The 21517-nt window shown below is 37.5% G+C and overlaps 1 protein-coding gene across 1 annotated transcript in view; it reads right to left on the minus strand.

The window, feature by feature from the left end:
• The window catches only part of SHOC1 (shortage in chiasmata 1), an 89229-nt gene that overhangs the window by 30736 nt on the left and 36976 nt on the right, over positions 1–21517 (minus strand). The window contains exons 12-16 of the mRNA XM_065879404.1: positions 18378–18791; positions 15122–15241; positions 13971–14147; positions 8952–9056; positions 5255–5433 (exon numbers count right to left, since the gene is read on the minus strand). Of these exons, the coding sequence (XP_065735476.1) occupies positions 5255–5433; positions 8952–9056; positions 13971–14147; positions 15122–15241; positions 18378–18791 (995 nt within the window). The remainder of the gene's footprint in view (positions 1–5254; positions 5434–8951; positions 9057–13970; positions 14148–15121; positions 15242–18377; positions 18792–21517) is intronic.

The following is a 21517-nucleotide window of genomic DNA, read 5'->3' on the forward strand; positions in this document are numbered from 1 at the left end:
TTCTGTTCATCTATTTATCACCTTAAAGTTTTGTGTACTTTTGCCTTTTTTTTCTGGCAGCAGAGCTCCTTTCAACATTTCTTATAAGGCAGGTCTAGTGTTGATAAAAATCCCTCAGCTTTTGTTTGTCTGGGAAAGCCCTTATTTCTCCTTTGTATCTGAATGATAACTTTGTTGGCTAGAGTATTCTTGGATGACAGTTTTTATCTTTCAGTATTTTGAGAATGTCATTCCACTCCCTCCTGGCCTGTTGAGTTTCTGCTGAGAAATCTGCTAATAGGGATTCCTTTGTAGGTTGCATCCTTTTTTCACTGACTGCATTTAAAATTCTTTTTCATTGACTTTTTTTTTTTTCGGTACGCGGGTCTCTCACTGCTGTGGCCTCTCCCGTTGCGAAGCACAGGCTCCAGACGCGCAGGCTCAGCAGCCATGGCTCACGGGCCTAGCTGCTCCGCGGCATGTGGGATCTTCCTGGACCGGGGCACGAACCTGCGTCCCCTGCATCGGCAGGCGGACTCTCAACCACTGCACCACCAGGGAAGCCCTTTCATTGACTTTTGACAGTGTCTTGAAGAAGATCTTTTTGCATTGAGGTGATTAGGTGTTCTTGTAGCTTCATAGACTTGTATGTCCAGTTCCTCCCCCAGGTTTGCGAAGTCCTCAGCTGTTATTTCTTTAAATAAACTCTCTGCTACCTTCTCTGTTTCTTCTTCTTCCGGGATAACCATTACCCTAATGTTGCCCTTCCTAAAAGAGTCAGATAACGCTCATAAAATTTCCCCCTTTTTTATATCTTAATTCTTTTTCCTCTTCTACCTGTACCATCTCTAGATTTCTAAATTTGAGCTCAATAATTCTTTCTTCCATATGGTCTTCTCTATTTCCAGTGCTTTCTAATGAATTCTCAATCTCATTTATTGAGCTCTTCAGCTTCAGAATTTCTGTTTGGTTCTTTTTTATTTTCAGTCTCTTTGGTAAAGTATTCCTTCTGTTCATTAATTTTATTCCTGAGCTCATTGAACTGCCTTTCTGAGTTTTCTTGTAGCTTGTTGTTTCTTCATGAGAGCTATTTTGAATTCTCTATCAGTTAGATTGCAATATTCCATGACTTTAAGTTTGATTTCTAATGAATTGTCATTTTGTTTTTGTGATACAGTGTTGCTGTGGTTCTTCATGGTGCTGGATAAGTTGTTCCTCAGCTGACACATCTGAAGTAGCGAACACCTTTCTTCTTTAGGTAAAAATAATTTTTTCTACTTGATTTCAATGAACCAACAAGTTATAAACTAGAAGCCGTTCTCTTTTTCTAAAAAAACGTAAGACCCTGTTAGGAGATTTATTTATCACAAGGAAAAGAGTTATCCAGCAAAAAAAATCTACTGAGACACAGCAGTTCCCTTTTCAGAGGTGCTGCAATAAAGAAGACAATAGCAATATCTTTACTGTTTAGGTCGATACAATTATTGGATGGGTGAAAGCAAGAAGCAAAAAATATAAATTTCACACTCAGTGACCTAGTAATTTGTCAGTCATTTTTCTGCATTAAACCTAATGCAGCCTCTGGGACTGGGGCAGAGGATTCCAGAGAAATCACACTCCTGGCCTGGCCATGCTCCAAGTTCCATACCATCTTTTCTATTCCTTTCTTTCTTTTTTAAATTTTCATTGAGGTATACTTGATTTACAATGCTGTATTAGCTTCAGTTATACAGCAAAGTGAATCAGTTATACATATACATATATCCATTCTTTTTTTAGATTCTTTTCCCATATAGGCCATCACAGCATATTGAGTAGAGCTCCCTGTGCTATACAGTAGGTTATTATTAGTTGCCTATTTTATATATAGTAGTGAGTATATGTCAATCCCAATCTTCCAATTTATCCCTCCTCCCTTACCCCCTGTTAACCATGTTTGTTTTCTACATCTGTGACTCTATTTCTGTTTTGTAACTAAGTTCATTTATACCATTTTTTTTAGATTCCACATATAAGTGGTATCATATATTTGTCTTTCTGTGTTTGACTTACTTCATTCAGAACGACAATCTCTAGGTCCGTCCATGTTGCTACAAATGGCATTATTTTGTTCTTTTTTATGGATGAGTAATATTCCATTGTATATATGTGCCACATCTTCTTTATCTATTCCTCTGTTGATGGACATTTAGGTTGCTTCCATGTCCTAGCTACTGTAAATAGCGTTGCAATGAACACTGGGGTGCATGTATCTTTTCGAATTATGGTTTTCTCTGGGTATATGCCCAGGAGTGGGATTGCTGGGTTGTATGGTAGTTCTATTTTTAGTTTTTTAAGGAACCTCCATACTGTTCTCCATACTGGCTGTACCCCTTTACATTCCCACCAACAGTGTAGGAGGGTTCCCTTTTCTCCACACCCTCTCCAGCATTTACTGTTTGTAGATCTTTTTTTTTTGGGGGGGGGGCGGGTACACGGGCCTCTCACTGTTGTGGCCTCTCTCTTTGCAGAGCACAGGCTCCGGACGCACAGGCTTAGCGGCCATGGCTCACGGGCCTAGCCGCTCCGCGGCATCTACCCGGACCGGGGCACGAACCTGTGTCCCCTGCATTGGCAGGCGGACTCTCAACCACTGCGCCACCAGGGAAGCCCTGTAGATCTTTTTTTTGTTTTGTTTTTTTTTGTTTTTTTTGTTTTTTTTGTTTTTTGCGGTACGCGGGCCTCTCACTGTTGTGGCCTCTCCCATTGTGGAGCACAGGCTCCGGACGCACAGGCTCAGCGGCCATGGCTCACGGGCCCAGCCGCTCCGCGGCACGCGGGATCCTCCCGGACCGGGGCACGAACCCGTGTCCCCTGCATCGGCAGGCAGACTCTCAACCACTGCACCGCCAGGGAAGCCCGCCCTGTAGATCTTTTGATCATGGCCATTCTGACCCGTGTGAGGTGATACCTCATTGTAGTTTTGATCTGCATTTCTCTAATAATTAGTGAATTTTTAAAATACTTATTTATTATTTATTTTTTTATTTTTGGCTGCATTGGGTCTTAGTTGCGGCACTTCGGGCTCTTCGTTGCAGCGCATGGGCTTCTCGCTAGTTTTCTCTTCTCAAGTTGTGGCCCACGGGTTCCAGAGTGCGTGGGGTCTGTAATTTGGGGCCTGCAGGCTCTCTAGTTGAGTCGTGTGAGCTCAGTAGTTGTGGCACACGGGCTTAGCTGCCCCGCAGCATGTGGGATCTTAGTTCCCTGACCAGGCTTTGAACCTGTGTCCCTTGCATTGTAAGGTGGATTCTTTACCACTGGACTACCAGGGAAGTCCCTAATTAGTGATGTTGAACATCTTTTCATGTGCTTTTTGGCTATCTGTATGTCTTCTTTGGAGAAATGTCTATTTATATCTTCTGCTCATTTTTTGATTGGGTTGTTTGTTTTTTTGATATTGAGTTGCATGAGCTATTTGTATATTTTGGAGATTAATCTCTTGTCGGCTGCTTCATTTGCAAATATTTTCTCCCATTTTAAGGGTGGTCTTTTTGTTTTGTTTATGGTTTCCTTTGCTGTGTAAAAGCTTTTAAGTTTAATTAGATCCCATTTGTTTATTTTTGTTTTTATTTTCATTAGTCTAGGAGGTGGATCAAAAAAGATCTTGCTGAGATTTATGTCAAAGAGTGTTCTGCCTATGTTTTCCTCTAAGAGTTTTACAGTATCCGGCCTTACATTTAGGTCTTTAATCCATTTTGAATTTATTTTTGTGTATGGTGTTAGGAAATGTTCTAGTTTCATTCTTTAGCATATAGCTGTCCAGTTTTCCCAGCACCACTTACTGAAGAGGCTGTCTTTTCTCCATTGTAAATAGAAGCCTTTCTCTTACTTTCCAGTAGGTGGCACTATAGCACATTGTTTTCTCTTACCTGCGCTGCCTCTGGTTGTGTTTGAGTATTGGCACTTTCTACCCTCCGTGTCTATGTCAGAGAGGTCATGCAAAGCATTTGTTGTCACTGCTTGTGCCTCTGGGGTTGTTGGTGCCTTGCTGTTTCTGGTGTTATTGATGTCACTGCCTGAGTACTAGGATGGTGGTCTCATTTGGGATCCCTGAGTCACAGGCTCTGCCACTGCAGGAAGAGCAGGAAGGCCGGGAGGAGGAATTGGGGTCATGTGTGCCGTTCCTTTTCTGGTGCTCTTGGGTTTCTGGGCTCACCCACTGCTGATGGAGGGTGGGGCGCCAGAGCTGTGGGTGGCTCTGAGCTGGAGGGACAGGGTCACAGGCCTCGTGCCACGGCTGCTCCAGCTATCTGTGGCTGTGGGTACCAGTGCAAGTGGGAGGCCGGGGTTATGTGGGATGCCGCCCTTGCTGCTACTGGGTTCTCTGGACTGGGGTTCAGCTGCTACAGCCCAGGGTCCAAAATTGCAGGCACTGCCTATGCTGATCCTCCAGTTCTGCCTCTTCTATGGGTTTCATTCCACCTATCTTTACAGGTACAGATGGATGGAACTCTCCAGTGTCCTGGTGTTAGGCAAAGGCCCCTTTGTTGAGTTGTGGATGTTTTCCTGGTTGCAGATTGAAGGGGAGAGCCGAGAGAGCATCTCTTCCTGCCATGATGCTGACATCACTCCCCAATTTTAAATTTCTTACTGACTGATTTAATTTGTTTTAATGACAGGCAAGTTACCCAAGTAACCATAGAGTTGGGGATAAGAATATCCCCAGCAGGGACAGAGGAAAATGAAGAAAAAGGCCAAATTTGTTTCCAGATTTAGTGTAAAGATTTTGAGATGCTTTTCTGCTTGAAAATATTTTTTAAAGTATTTTCTCTTAAATCTTTACTTATGCAAACTTTGTTCAATGCTTGATGTAGAATGGGCAAAAAATTTCCAACATAATCCAAGAAATAAACAAGTGCTTTTTTTTTAGAATTATATAAGATGAGATTCTGGCTCAATATCTAAAAATTAATTATTGTAGTTCTATTGTTGGTATGTGTTCATGAACTTACAAGTAGAAAACAAAATTTTTGAGATTTAAAGGATTAATCTACAGAAACCTATGTATAATAAAAATTAAAGTATTAAAAAAATTCAAGACATATAAATAATGATGCCAATGATCCTTTCTCTGGGTCTGATTCTGTCCTGTTAACTTACTTAAGGAGAAAACTGTCGAGGGACAAAATAGTATATACTACACTATTTCATAATTTCAAATTAAATGCAAAAATTTATCTTACATCCAATTCTTATATAAGCTGATTGCTGTTATCTGCTTTATTTCAGTACTTACCTTAATTTGCTGTCCACTTTGCATCCAATTTAGTATCTGACATTGCAATTCTTGTATCTTGTAGCTGGTTTCAGGCTTTTTTTCCCTAATAAACTGTACAATCTCCAGTTGTCGCCAAATGTCATCCAAATAGGAGCCTAAAATACTTTTGTAGATATCTTTTGCATTTGACAAATATCCTGTTAAAAACAAAAGTGGGAAAAAATGCATGTCTTTTTGTTCTTTTAGAAACTGCATGGTAAAAACCTAAAAGGAAATAAGGGTCAGAGCAGAGACAGTTAAATTTCCCTTTACTACTTTTCTGATTTTGAGCAAAGACAGAAACTAATGAAAACCTTAAATTTAAGTGTAGCTGAGAAATATGTAGCAAATGTCTATTTTTAAGCTACATAATACCAATATAACTGGATATACTCTACATATTCTCTGAATATTTCTCATCCTTTCCTGCCTTCTGGCTTGTTAAATGCTATTGCCGTCTTCCTAAACCCTAGAATCTACACTTACATGCAAGTCCTGTGGTAATGCATTTCACTGAGATTTTCTTGGTATGCTATCGATACAGCTTTGCACTTGATTTCTAGTTATTTATGTATACAACTTAACAACCTCATTAGTCTATAAGCTCTCATAATCCATGATATTTAAGCATAATTAATTTATGTAGCTGCTAAAACAGCAGTGCCTAAATTCAGACTCACTAAAAGCAATTTTAAACACAGAATCCTGAGACCTATCCTTGAAGGTTCAAATTCAAGAAATCTAGATTGAGTCCCAGGGATTCCTATGTGTAAAACTTCTCCCAGTGATTCTACTGCACAGTGAATTTTGTGAATTACTGAAGTAGAGCACCTGGTAGAGTAACTTATGTAGATCAGGTATTCAATGAATATCTGGACAATAAATACAATAATAAATCAAAAAGTTAATGTTCATATTTTTATACTATGTACATATTAATTATAATTTTATATTAGTACAGCTAGAATGATGGGCAATTTAGAGACTGACTTATGTTCTTTCTGCTTACTAATCTCCAAACTTCCCACTGATTCTCCATACTGCCATTAGACGTAACCTTCTGAAGGACAAACCTAATCCAGTAGCTTCCCTGTTTCAGTGGCTCCCTATCATTTACAGAGTAGTGACTGAACTCTTTTGTGTAGCTTAAAAGGCTTTTCATGATTTGGCTCTTTCTTACTTCTTCAGGCTTAGCTCTCTTTGCTTTCCACCTTGTACTCCTCAATTTAGCCACACGGAACTGTTTGTCATACACCCACTAAGTCATTCTTCTGGGCTCTTAATTCTGCCTACAATACCCTTTCATATTTTCTTTACTTGGCGAACTCCTACTTATTTAAAAGAAAATTCAGCTTGAAAGGGTAACAGTCACCATCCTTTGTGCCATTACTATGTATCTCTACTACAGTACCCATTACACAATACTGAATTTATTTCTGGGTTAAAGCCTAGAAGTGAAACTCTATACTTTTAACCTTGAAACTAATTACCTTGCTAGTTTGGGAGAAGAAGCAAATTGGAAGCTGGGAGAAAATACAGAATTCTGGGTCCAGGGTAGGCAGTCAGACCCACATGGACCTTTCTTCCTCTGTCACTATTCACAGAGAAAGAAAGGAGGACAACCTAACTTGCTCTTTGATTTTGAGAAGTTTAGAGGAGTGAGAAAGCCTTCTACTAAAAGTGTCCAAGGCAGCAAGGTTACTCATTATGGCTTGGTACCTAGGGTTTAAGAAGTTATGTTTTCCAACAAGGATTTTACTTTTATAAGTATTCCTCAAGGTAGCCAAATAGTAATGCCAAAGTTTGATTTAGTAAAAGCATTTCTTTGAGGAACAGAAACAATTCAGTTCAAGTATATAGCTCTCAATGGTCTCACTTAATCCTAGGGTAAAATATAGAGTACTTAAAGGTGAATATACTTTAAGCAATCCTCCATAAATATTATTTCTCTAATGCAAGATTTTGATAAGTATTGAGCACGAGTGAGTCACAACTGTACTCTCCCTGGAAGTCCAAATATTCTAGATTCTGACATTCTGCCTTACTATTATGCTTTTATAGTTAGTTTAGTTGTTGGTAGGACTGACAATCTTCTATGGCAGCTGAAAATTATAATGAAGACAGGTGACTGAACAGAAGCATGTGACACTACACCATTATACTAGCTACAGATACTGTAAACTAGGGCTATAGTTGTCTGGGAATGGAGACAAGACAACTTGATCCAGCATCAGCACTCAAATGCTTTAATTGGAGAAGAAAGGAAAAGCACCATGTTGGGCTTTCTAAAGGTAGCTGTAACTTAGTTACAATACCTGGCCAGATAATACTAATATAATACTTGGCCAAGTATTACAATTCCCAGTGATGTAGAGGGAGTACAGTTGTAACGCGCTGCTGCCCAGTACTTATCCAAACCTTGGATTAGAGAAATAATATTTGTCTGAGTCACAGATAAGAAAAAATGTCTCCGTCACAGATCAGAGAAAAAATATTTTCACTTTGTATATAATCGGTTCTAGAAACTTTAAATTATAAAACATAATCCTAAAAAGATACCATTACTAAACAATTCTAAACAATCTGCAATAAGGGGCCTAAAACAGTAATGTAGTAAGACAGATACTTTAAGGATTTTAATAGTTTAGAAAAAATTTCCAAAATCTTTAAAAATTTCAATACATTCAAAATAGTTTGATTTTTAATACTCAAGTAATTCACATCCTAACTTACATGCACAACTAAAAAAGAAATTGCAGAAGATCTTGCTATATAGCTATATTGCATCTAGCAAAGATTCAAAGACACAGATATTCAACGAGGACCTAAAATGTATATGTCAAAGTGTCATCTTACATTAAAAAGCAGTGCATAATAAAAAGAAACGAAATTGAGTTATTTGTAGCAAGGTAGATGGACCTAGAGACTGTCACACAGAGTGAAGTAAGTCAGAAAGAGAAAAACAAATACAGCATGCTAACACATATATATGGAATCTGAAAAAAAAAATGGTTCTGATGAACCTAGGGGCAGGACAGGAATAAAGACGCAGATGTAGAGAATGGACTTGAGGACATGGGGAGGGGGAAGGGTAAGCTGGGACGAAGTGAGAGAGTGGCATGGACATATATATACTACCAAATGTAAAATAGATAGCTAGTGGGAAGCAGCCACATAGCACAGGGAGATCAGCTCGGTGCTTTGTGACCACCTAGAACGGTGGGATAGGGAGGGTGGGAGGGAGACGCAAGAGAGAAGAGATATGGGGATATATGTATATGTATAGCTGATTCACTTTGTTATACAGCAGAAACTAACACACCACTGTAAAGCAATTATACTCCAATAAAGATGTTTAAAAAAATGCAGTGCATAATAATGATTACACAGTCAAATCCCTTAAGGCCATTAGGAGTCTGTAATTCAGGCCTAGAATAGAGAATCTTACCCCTATTTTTCTAGGTGATGATTGTTGTTACAGAAAATTTCTTTTAATGAATATAAGGAGAATAAAATATATATTCCATGATAATTATGTCTATATATATAATGTTTAATGCAGGAAAAAAACTACATAATTTCTTACAAAGTGCATCTTTTTCAGAAAAGTAAACATTATTTCAGACAAAATATTTCAATAGGAAGAAAAGGGGAAATAAAAAATTTTCACACCAACCCAATGCTGTGTCCAAGCTACATGTTAAAAGGACATCTCTAATTGTTACCAAAAGGTGTAAGAGGGCAGCATACTTGAATGTCATTTCTCTTTCAACATTTTTACCTAGGTAAGCAAAAACATATTTAAAGACAGAATATACATTAGAATTTTAGAATATATATCAGAATGCTTAACAATAATAGATAACATTTATTACTGAGTGCTTACTATGTGCCAAGCTGTATATAATCTGTTTATTTCATTGAATCTCTAACAATAACCCTATCAGACAAGTTTACTATGATCTTGATTTTATGGATGAGAAAACAGTCTTAACGAGGTTAGGTAACTGCCCAAGGTCAATTTGTGCATAAATGATGGAGCTGGCATTCCAACCCCTAGAGCTGACCTCAGAGTTCATACTTTGCTGCTTCCAAAGAATGTTCAATTATTTCTACTCTTGGTGGGAAGAAGGACAATGATTCCCAGTTATGAAACAATAAGAAAATTAAACTCATAACTTGCCAACTGGTTTAGATAAAGGTGGAGGATCATAACGTAAAGCAATACATTGAAATGGAGGTAGACACCTGGGAATATTTGTCCAAAGATATGACTCAAACAAAAGAGGTACTTATAGGGACAAGACAATTATCTAATTAATACGTTCCATGTAGTTCCAAGCTTATTGAAGTTGATAGATTGGATTTTACTGCATGCAAAAGTGGGGCCACGAAGACCGGATTCCAGGCCTAATTTATTATAAAGCAGAAACTAACACACCATTGTAAAGCAATTATACTCCAATAAAGATGTTAAAAAAAAAGTATGAAAACTATTGATTTAAGCAATGAAGATCAAAGCAAATAATCAGTGGTCACTGGGAATCAAGGAGCAACAGAAAAACCAGTTATGGGTAGCACCTCCAGCCCCTGGAAGGACTTGTGTAAACAAGTCAATCATGACCAGGAAGGGAAAAGAAGAGAGCAGAGAAACCAAATTTGGTATCATTTTCCTCTGTCTTTAGGAGAACATTTCTTACAGTGCAGATCCGCAGCCGATGAATTCTTTCAGCTTTTGTATATCTGAAAACACCTCTATTTCCCCTTTGTTTTTGTAATGTATTTTTGCCTAGTACAGAATAGGTTGGTGGTTTTTTCTTTCAGGTATTTTAAAGATGTTATTCCACCTTCTTTTCACTTGCACTATTTATTTATTTTTTATTTTTTTAAACATCTTTATTGGAGTATAATTGCTTTACAATGGTGTGTTAGTTTCTGCTTTATAACAAAGTGAATCAGTTATACATATACCTATGTTCCCATATCTCTTCCCTCTTGTGTCTCCCTCCCTCCCACCCTCCCTATCCCACCCCTCTAGGTGGTCACAAAGCACCGAGCTGATCTCCCTGTGCTATGCGGCTGCTTCCCACTAGCTATCTATTTTACATTTGGTAGTGTATATATGTCCATGCCACTCTCTCACTTCGTCACAGCTTACCCTTCCCCCTCCCCATATCCTCAAGTCCATTCTCTAGTAGGTCTGTGTCTTTATTCCCGTCTTACCCCTAGGTTCTTCATGACCTTTTTTTCCCTTAGATTCCATATATATGTGTTAGCATACACTATTTCTCTTTCTCTTTCTGACTTACTTCACTCTGTATGACAGACTCTAGGTCCATCCACCTCACTACAAATAACTCAGTTTCATTTCTTTTTATGGCTGAGTAATATTCCATTGTATATATGTGCCACATCTTCTTTATCCACTCATCTGTTGATGGATTGCTTCCATCTCCTGGCTATTGTAAATAGTGCTGCAATGAACATTCTGGTACATGACTCTTTTTGAATTATGGTTTTCTCAGGGTATATGCCCAGTAGTGGGATTGCTAGGTCATATGGTAGTTCTATTTGTAGTTTTTTAAGGAACCTCCATACTGTTCTCCATAGTGGCTGTACCAATTCACATTCCCACCAGCAGTGCAAGAGTGTTCCCTTTTCTCCACACCTTCTCCAGCATTTATTGTTTCTAGATTTTTTAATGATGGCCATTCTGACCGGTGTGAGATGATATCTCATTGTAGTTTCGATTTGCATTTCTTCTAACACATGAAAGAATGCTCAGCATCACTTGCACTATTTCTGACAAGAAATTTGACGTCAACCTTGTCATTGTTTCTCTTTTGCAGCATATATTTTTTTCCTTCTGGCTGCTCCTACAATTTTCTCTTTATCACTGGTTTTGAGCAACTTGATTATAATATGCCTTGGTGTAGCTTTATTATGCTTCTTGTGCTTAGGGTTCATTGAGTTTCTTGGATCTGTGGGTTTGTAGTTTTCCCTGAGTTTGGCAAGATTTCAGTCATTATTTCTTCAAATATTTTATCTGTTTACCCCCTTTTGCCTCTCCTTTGAGAACTCTAATGCTAGTATATAAGGCTATTTGAAGTTGTTTCACAGCCCACTATGCTCTTTTCTTTCCTTCTTTTTTATTCTTTTATCCACCTGGGTTTTATTTTAGATAGTTTCTATTGCTATGCTTACAAGTTAGCTAGTCTTTTCTTCTGCAATATTTAATCTGCCATTAACTCCATCCAGTGTATTTTTTATCTCATACATTGTAGTTTATTCTCTAAAACTACGATTTGCATCTCTTTTATGTCTCTAGCTTATTGAATGTATGGAATACAGTTATAATAAGTTTCAGTGTCCTCTCTGACAATTCTAACATCTTTGTCAGCTCTGAGTTTGTTTTGATTGATTATTCTCCTTATGGGCTGTGTTTTCCTGTCTCTTGTTATGCTTGACAATCTTTGATCAGATGTCAAACATGGTGAATTTTACCTTGTTAGTGCTAAATATTTCTGTATTCATATAAATAGTCTTAAGCTTTGTTCTGGGATGCAGTTAAGTTCCTTGGAAATAGTTTGATAACTTTGAGTCTTGCTTTTATGATTTTTTTAGGCAGGTCCAGAGCAGTGCTAAATCTAGGGATAATTATTCCCTACTACTGAGACAAGACTTCTCTAAGTATGGTGATCAATACTCCATGAACTATGAATTTTTCTAGTCTGGCTGGTGGGAACAGACATTATTTCCTGCCCCGTGTGAATTCAGAGTACTATTCCCTCCAATCCTTTCAGATGGTTTGTTTCCCAACCTCTTGTAGGTTAGTTCCTCACATATACATTTATTTTTTTTGAGATGGCTGTTCTTTTTTTTTTTCCATATTCTTTTCCATTATGGTTTATCACAGGATATTGAATATAGTTTCCTGTGCTATACACTAGGACCTTGTTGTTTACCCATTCTCTATATTATAGTTTGCATCTGCTAATCCCAAATTCCTAATCCATCCTTCCCCCATCCCATCCCCTTGGCAGCCACAAGACTGTTCTCTATGTCTGTGAGTCTGTTTCTGTTTCATAGATAAGTTCATTTGTGTTATCTTTTAGATTCTACATATAAGTGATATCATATGGTGTTTATCTTTCTCTGTCTGACTTACTTTACTTAGTATGATAATCTCTAGGTCCATCCATGTTGCTGCAAATGGCGTTATTTCATTCGTTTTTTATGGCTGAGTAGTATTCGATTGTATATATGTACCACATCTTCTTTATCCATTCATCTGTCAGTGGGCATCTGTCAGTGGGCATTCATCTGTCAGTGGGCATTCAGTTTCTATGTTTTGGCTATTGTCCTCACATATACTCTTGGATCAGTACTCTGCTGAATACTTCAGGGAGACTCTCTGCAAATTTCTAGGACTCTCCTTGTGAAGCTCTCTGCTCTCTAACCTTCTATCTTTTTTAAAAAATTTATTTATTTTTAGCTGCATTGGGTCTTCATTGCTGTGTGTGGGCTTTCTCTGGTTGTGGCGAGCAGGGGCTACTCTTCAGTGCGGTGTGCAGGCTTCTCATCGCAGTGGCTTTCCTTATTGCAGAGCACGGGCTCTAGGTGCACAGGCTTCATTAGTTGTAGCACGCGGGCTCAGTAGTTGTGGCTCGTGGGCACAGTAGTTGTGGCTTGCAGGCTCTAGAGCTCAGGCTCAGTAGTTGTGGCACACGGGCTTAGTTGTTCCACGGCAAGTGGGATCTTCCCAGACCAGGGCTCAAACCCATGTCCCCTGCATTGGCAGGCAGATTCTTAACCACTGTGCCACCAGGGAAGCCCCTAACCTTCTATCCTTTGAACTTTAGTTGCCTTGGTCTCCCTGGACTCTTAGCTCTGCTTCTTCAACTTAGATTGTCCACTGAGCTCTGCCTCTGGTACCTCTCCCTGTGCCATGGCCTGGCATTTCTTTCAAGGCAGTAAGCTAGGGCAATGGTAGGGCTCACCTCACTTGTCTCCCATCTCTCAGGAATCATTGTGCTTCGTTGCCTGATGTCTAGGATCTTAAAAACTGGTTTCATCTATTTTGTCTTTTTGTTTGTTTGTTGTTATTTCTGGAAGGAGGGTAAATTCAATCCCTGTTACTCCATTTTGGCCAGAAGCAAAAGTCCAGGATTGACTTTAATCAATTTACGTTTTGACCTCCCCCCACCTATTTGGGGGGGACCTAAGTGGTTCAGATGCTAACAGTAATAGGGATTTGGTTTCTGCAATAGGAATCTGTCAAGTAATATATATGTCAACTAGGAGCTTTACTGAGACGCAATGCCAGATGATACAGGTTTCCCCCACTATCTGAAAATAGAGAGTTCCTATGAAACCTTTTGTAAGCTGAAATGGAGTAAAGAAGCAAATACCTTTTTTCATAAAAACGAAAATCCTCTTTGATTTATTTCAGTTCGTGAAAACAGATATTAATGTAGGTCTTCATAAAATCAAAGTGACATAAAGCAAACATGAAAAGCAGGCGACACTTGTATTTCTTACCTTTTTATCCTTGCTTAGCTGATTTTCCAGCATTGGTCTGTGGGTGTCATATGCTGAATTACAGTTATGCCTCCATCTATGACTAATTTCTGCATTTTCTAATAATCCATAAATTTATATCCTTTAAAATAATGTGACTTTTATTTGTACTCACCTTGGTGAATAGCATCACTTATTACTTTTTCTTGTTGTTTTAAGAGGAACCTTGTTTGGTCAAAAATGACAGTGTCAAATTTCCAGTTAGCAGCAGGAAGAGTACAGAGGCATACAAGTTTTTTTAAGATAGGAGAAGCTGCTGCTTCTAGGAGACAGTATGCTTGGCACTGGCTATCTGCAAAAATAAAAGCATTAAAGGCAGTGGTTTTATAAGGATGGTATGTTCTTTTTGACAAATCAATCATACATGTTACTTCATGGAAACCTGAACTCTATCCAAATACTTTTCTGAGTTAAAAATCATTAGATTCTATAGAGGCTTATTTTAGGATATTTATTCTAAATAAACTAGTAAAAACACAACAAAAAAAACCCTCTGTAGAATTAATATAATTTTATGGTTATCTTGTGTATTAGAAATGATTTATTCAGTGACTAATTTGGCAAGGCAAGTATGAGGAAGAGAATCACAATTTTTTTCTTCTCCCTCCACTATTAGCTTACAACCTTAAGATGAACACATTTATAACAATGACAAATTGTTTTTAGTTTTCACTAGAATATCAATATTTAAAGATCTGCATTGTCATCTAAAGGTCATAAATGAAATTTAGCCAAAAGAATGAAATGATGTTCAAGAACCAGTGTCATATTTCCTTATTGATTTTAATAGTGAGCATGATGTTCTTAAGGGGTCAATGAAAAGAATATTTTTCTTTATAGCAGAACAAATAATTTTAATTGGTATAGGAATCAATAATAACTTATTTACACCACTCTGATGGTGGGTAAGAGAACACAGAGGGCAACCATCAACAGTTCATTTTTCCAGGCTGGGAAGAGAAGTCTGAGTGAGGAGTTGCAGTTTGCTGTTCTCTGATGCATGTAGGGAAGCAGCAGTTTAAATGAAGGAAGAAATAACACTTAGTGGACTGGAATAGGGCGATGGGGAGGGAGGGGCAGAGGCAGTGAATAAGGTTCACAAACAGGCACTCCAGGTTTGGAAATAACCTGAAAGTAGGACTGGAATGAAGAAATATCTGAAACAAGTGAAGAAAATTACATGGAAAATAAGGTGTGTCATAGATTCCCAGGAAAGGGCTTTCAAATTTACTTAATTTGAATGTATTTAAAAAGCATAATGCATACCTGATGCTTGAATTTCAATGACATTATCTGCTCTCCTTTCCTGATTTGCTTTCTCTAGTGTTTCATTAGTACAAACAATAGGATTTTCTTCTTGAAGAGTTAAAGAATGTTCTTCTTTGTCTTGAAGTTCTAATAAAAATATTAATTTGCATTGTTCAGGGAAACTTAATGTTGATTAAAATGCTCTCTTGTAATATGATCATAATTGTAAAAATTCTTTGAAATGCATCAGTATTAAATTGAGCAACTATTCAGGTCAATGGACTTACAGTGCTGGATAGGAAGCTGAATGGTAATAAAGGAAGGAACTTTGGCATCAGATCAGTGTTTCAATCCCAGTTCTGACACTAGCCTCAGTTTCCTCATATGTAAAATATTGATTAATATACCTATTTCGAATATTGTTATAAGGTGTTATAAATACCAAGGATGATTCCTGATACCTAAAGGGCACATACTGCTCTACATCATTTCTCTGTGACTGTCCACAGACCCTTCCTCTGTTACTAATTCTCTCCTATGCCCCAAACCCTACCTGTCTCCATCATTTCTTAATAAGATCATTTCTTACTACTTACCCTTTAGCTCCCAGGCATTTTCTACAGGAAGCCTTATAAAACTGCCCACTTGGGGCTTCCCTGGTGGCGCAGTGGTTGAGAGTCTGCCTGCCGATGCAGGGGACGCGGGTTCGTGCCTCGGTCTGGGAAGATCCCACATGCCACGGAGCGGCTGGGACCATGAACCATGGCCGCTGAGCCTGCGCATCCGGAGCCTGTACTCCGCAACGGGAGAGGCCACAGCAGTGAGAGGCCCGCGTACCGCCAAAAAACCCAAAAAAACTGCCCACTCTACTTGCAGGTCAGCAAAGTGCCTCTCCTTTTTGTTTCCTCAGCACTCGGCATAGTCTCTTGGCACTGACAATGTTGTATGGAAATTATCTGCATGTCTGGTCCACTGTAAGCTTCTCATGGTCAGTAACGTTATCATATTTATCTCTGATATGTGATTTAGTGCCTGGCACACAAGGTTCAATAACTGTAGTTTTCTTCCTTCGTTTGTAAGTATTGTAGAGGATTAAATATATATATATATATATATCATTTATTTATGATTAGAGTTATATTAACTAGATTGCAATGTTATCCATTAATAATATGATTACAAGATAATTTTAGAAAAACATTGCCATCTTGAAACGTTTGAATATATGAGCTTTCAATACACAGTGAAAAAAAAGAGTAAAATATCCTAAACTAGCTTTTTATTATTTTGAAGTATACTTTTTATTAACTATAAATAATTTAAATAGCTATGATTAAATACTGCAAATTATTAGAGTTTTTGAGGGGGCCTAATAAGTTGTAGCATTCTTTCTCACCCCTGTATCAACAAGAAGTAAAATATGTATCAAAATATTACCTCTGTTACTAATAAAAACTAAATTGGAGAAAGGAGCTTAGTTTGAGAGTCAAAAGAGCTTTTTAATTAAACAACAGAATTAGAGTTACCTACCCTGCCCCAGACTATACTGTACTGGGCCAGGATTCTGCACTATTGGGGAACTGCTTGGGAAAGATTCATGACATAGAGAAGCAGAGGAGAATGCCTGTTACTTGTGAGGCAGCTCATTCCTACAAGCTTATGTCCAATTTATTCTTTTTCAAATTTACAATACAGATAATTAATTCCAGTGCCTCTGGGGAGAACACATTAAAGGGCAAAGAGGCCAGGAACATAATACTATAGAGAAAAAATCAGGAGTACAGAGCATTCCCACCTAACATCAGTATTCCTTTAATTGTTTAATTAATGGCTAACTTTTAAAATAAGAAAATACTCTTTTTATCTTTGTCTCCTTTCTTGTTTCTTTCTCTCACTTTCTGTTGCCAATATACCTTGTTACAAGACATCATCACAAGTATGAAAACCAGAAAAGGGTGTCAGTGCTAATTTTGGATTGGTTTCCTTTTTTTTGTTGTTTTCTGGCCTCAAATGTGAATAGAATCTGAAAACATTCACAAACCTGAAAAAAACAAAACTTTAAAAAATTCCTATTTATGCATCACATTCATAAGATAATTCTTTATATTTTGCTCATTCTTTCATGTATAAATTATACTCTGAATTATGGTGCAAATTGGTTAGAAAGATCTGTTACATATAGAATTGTCACCTAACAAGGTAAGTTATAATGCGGTCAAACAATTACACAAAAAGAAACTTTATGACAAATATATATAAACATAAAGGGTCACAAAATTCTGAGATCTTTAAATACTTTTCTGAATTTTTGTTGAATTTTTCATTGTGAAAATGCACTGATGGACAAAGTAATATAACTTTATATAGATCTATAAAAGACTGTCATATCATGCTGCAAACAAAGAACAAGCATTCTTTTCTGCTTTTCTATGTCATAACTTTTTCCCAAGCAGCTCCCCAACCATGGGGAATCCTGGCCCAGTCCAGCATAGTCTGGGTCTGGGTAGGTACTCTGCCCAATTCTGGTGTTTAGTTAGCAAGCTCATTGGACTCTCAAACTAATTTCTGGTATATATTTTACTTCTTGTCTTATTTTACAGTTTATTCAGGGGCAAGACCTTGTATACATTAACAGTATCAATACATAGGACAGTAAGACCTAGGTATACTCTAACTCTCACAAATAAATATCTTTGTACTTATTTCATTTGGGTAAGCTGTGTCAAACACATTCTAGAATACTAGAATTTTTTTTTTTTACCAGAAGTGAAATGATATGACGCATTATACTACTTTGATATGTTTATAAGTGATGAATGTAAAACAGTTACAACTCAAACAGAAACTCTTTGATAAAGTTAAAAAGAGTAATAGGCAATCAAACAGGCAAAAGTTTCTTAAGTACACATTAAAATACAAGTTAAAATATGGAGGTAGAACTGTGAGCTAAAAGAGAAAAAAGAATGGCAGAATGATCAGCAAAAGTTAGAAATGTTATGAATCTGTATGACCAAGTTGTAGAAAATGAGTTTTTACAAATAGTGGCTTTTCTTAAAAGTTCAAATGCACTTTTAAACTTTTTGGAAAATACATATCTACATCTATATCTGTATATCCCATATCTATCTCCGTATATAATGTGTCATGAATCAATGACATTTTCTTTGAAGAATAATGTTTTATCTGAAGAGCTTTATTTCTTTACCTTCTATAATAAATTATACATTTAGTCCTTGAAGCTATCATACCTACACCAAAATATTAAATTACTCACCGTCTTTTCCATCATCGTCTGTGACTTCAGCCTTTGAGGTGCAAGTCTTATACTTATTTCGCAGCATAATAAAGTCATTCAAAAGGTCCAAATTATTCTCCTGTTTTTTACCATGTTTAAAAGATGCTTCTTCAATTTTGGAAGAGGAAGATGATTCAGTAGATGGTACTGTGCTGTCAAGTTCCAAGTAATCTTTATTTTCTTTAGTTCGGATTATTCTATAACCTAGTTCTAGGTCAATCTTTGGCTTTTCTTCTTTTCGTGGTCTTTCAACAGCAACATATTCATCAGAAAAATACGAGTCTGTTACTGCTTTTGACAGAGGTGGAGTCTTTTGTGAAGGTGATAAATGATCATTTGTAGATATCTCAATAAGTTTAATAGGCGAGGAACAACTTTTATGTTCTAGCCATGCTGAAAACAGAAAATGAAAACATCCAATGACTTTCATGCCTAAATGAATGTTCTACTAGGGTATTAAGATAACCTTTAGTTCTGGGTTCTTATTAATATAATTTGATCCTTACGAGTACTTTGTTTACTGCTTTTAAAATCAATTTTTCGTCTGAATAAAATAAATTTTTAAAGGATAAAAATTCAGCACCTCTTTTTCCTATTACTGGAGCTAAGGTTACTGAGCAAAGAAATATTTCCAGACTGTTGTCAATAGTCTAACAACAAGTCATAGCCTTGGAGCTATCATACCTACAGTTATTCTAAGGGTCAAAAACTTACATACAAAGCAAGCCACAGACCAGAAGAAAATACTTGTAATACATATACTTTAAAAAAGACTGTATCGGGCTTCCCTGGTGGCGCAGTGGTTGAGAGTCCGCCTGCTGTTGCAGGGGACAAGGGTTGGTGTCCCGGTCCGGGAGGATCCCACATGCCCTGGAGCGGCTGGGCCCATGAGCCATGGCCGCTGGGCCTGAGCGCCCGGAGCCTGTGCTCCGCAATGGGAGAGGCCACAACTGTGAGAGGCCCGCGTACCGTAAAAAAAAAAAAAGACTGTATCCAAAATATTTGAAGAACTGTTATAATATTTTAAAAGAAAGTCAATTAAAAATTTGACAAAATATTTGATCAATACTTCATATAAGATATGCACATGCTGCAATATGGATGAATCTTGAAAACATGCTAAATGAAAGCAGTCACGAAAGACCACATATTGTATGATTCCATTTCTATGGCACATACAGAACAGACAAATCTATAGACAGAATGGGAGTGACTGCTAATGGGTACAAGATTCCTTTTGGGGGAGGATTAAAATCTCCTAAAATTGATTGTGGTGATGATTATACCTCTCTGTGAATATACTAACTTTGAATGGTAATTCAATGGTTTTTAGTGTATTCACAGAGAGGTATATACTTTTTTTTTTTTTTTTTGCAGTACGTGGGCCTCACACTGTTGTGGCCTCTCCCATTGTAGAGCACAGGCTCCGGACGTGCAGGCTCAGCGGCCATGGCACACGGGCCCAGTTGCTCCGCGGCATGTGGGATCTTCCCGGACCGGGGCACGAACCCGTGTCCCCTGCATCGGCAGGCGGACTCTCAACCACTGCGCCACCAGGGAAGCCCGAGAGGTATATACTTTTAATGGGTGAATTATACGGTATGTGAATTACATGTCCGTAAAGCTATTATATATTTTTTAAAAGAAGGTATAAATATAGCCAATGAGCTTGTAAAAAGATGGTCATCGTCATTAATTATCAGGAAAATACAAATTAAAACCACAATGAGATACCACAACATACCCATCAAAAGGGCTAAAATTTAAGATTTTCAATGCCAAGAGTTGGCAAGGATATAGAGTAACTGAAACCCTCACACATTGCTGGTGTAAATGTAAAACAGAGCAACCACTTTGGAAAAAAGTAGTTTCTTAAAGAGTTAAACATACACCTACCATAAAACCTAACAGTTATACTCCTAGATATTCACTGAAGAGAAATGATAACAAATGTCCACAAAAAGACTTCTACAAGAATATTCATAGCAGTTTTATTCATAACAGTAAAAACCTAGAAAAAAATCCAGGAGAGTTGATAAACAAACCTCGGTACATCCATATAATGAAAAATTCCTCAGTAATAAAAAAGAAATGAACTATAGATACACACAACATCATGAGTGAATCTCAAAAATGTTATTCTGAGTAGAAGGCAGACACAAAAGAGTTCATACTGTATGATTCCATAAATGAAATTCCAGAACAAGGGAAACTAATATATAGTGACAGAAAGTAGACCAGTGGTTACTTTAAGTCAGGGGTGAAGGTTGGTAGGGGAGAAGGGTGGGATAGGAGGAGAATCACTATAGAATGCAATGGAGCACAAGGGAACTTCCTGATGATAGAAATATTTTGTATCTTAATGGTGGTGATAGTTTCATGGTATAAAAATACATGTGTCAAAATTCATTAAACTGTACAGTTAGAACAAGTGCATTTTATTATATGTAAATTATACTTCAAAGTTTATTTGAAAAAAACGTAAGTGCCTTATAGGCCAGCTAAATATGTAAATGAGTGAAGTACAGGGCCAGTGCTTAAATCATAATCTTTGGGAAGATAGATTTTGTTTTTTTCTTCCAAAATGTGGTCTATAAATTTTTTTGCTTTTGCTTTTATTAGAGATACTGGTATCAGAAACATTCTACTTTTCTCTTAACTATTATAAATATAAGACAAAAGTGCAAGAGTAATGCTAAATACCAACCAATACCTGGCCTCAATTTGTGAGTGCTGGGAACTACGGTGAACTGGAGGGTGCATGGTCTGTCTAAATGGTGAGCTACTACCAGCCCTAACCAGTTGTTGCCATGTGAGAATCTGATTTTTGGAATTTTAAAGACAATTTCAAAATACAGATCAGTTTCGTACAACCCTCCAAATTTTAAATGCTGGTAACTAATTAAAATACCATATGGGTCAACAGTACGTGGGCTGAACAGGATCTGAGTGCTACCAATTTGCAACCTCCAAGATATTTTCTAGAGATATTCTGGAGTGTTTAGTAGGTAAATAGGAACTGTTTACTATTTCACTTTTCTGATTATTTTCCTCTACTACTCTCTTTAACCACCCCTATCCTGACAACGTGGCCATGGGCTCCTGATAAAGTTATTGCT

The sequence above is a fragment of the Phocoena phocoena genome, chromosome 6 (assembly GCF_963924675.1).
Source record: "Phocoena phocoena chromosome 6, mPhoPho1.1, whole genome shotgun sequence".
Taxonomy (NCBI): domain Eukaryota; kingdom Metazoa; phylum Chordata; class Mammalia; order Artiodactyla; family Phocoenidae; genus Phocoena; species Phocoena phocoena.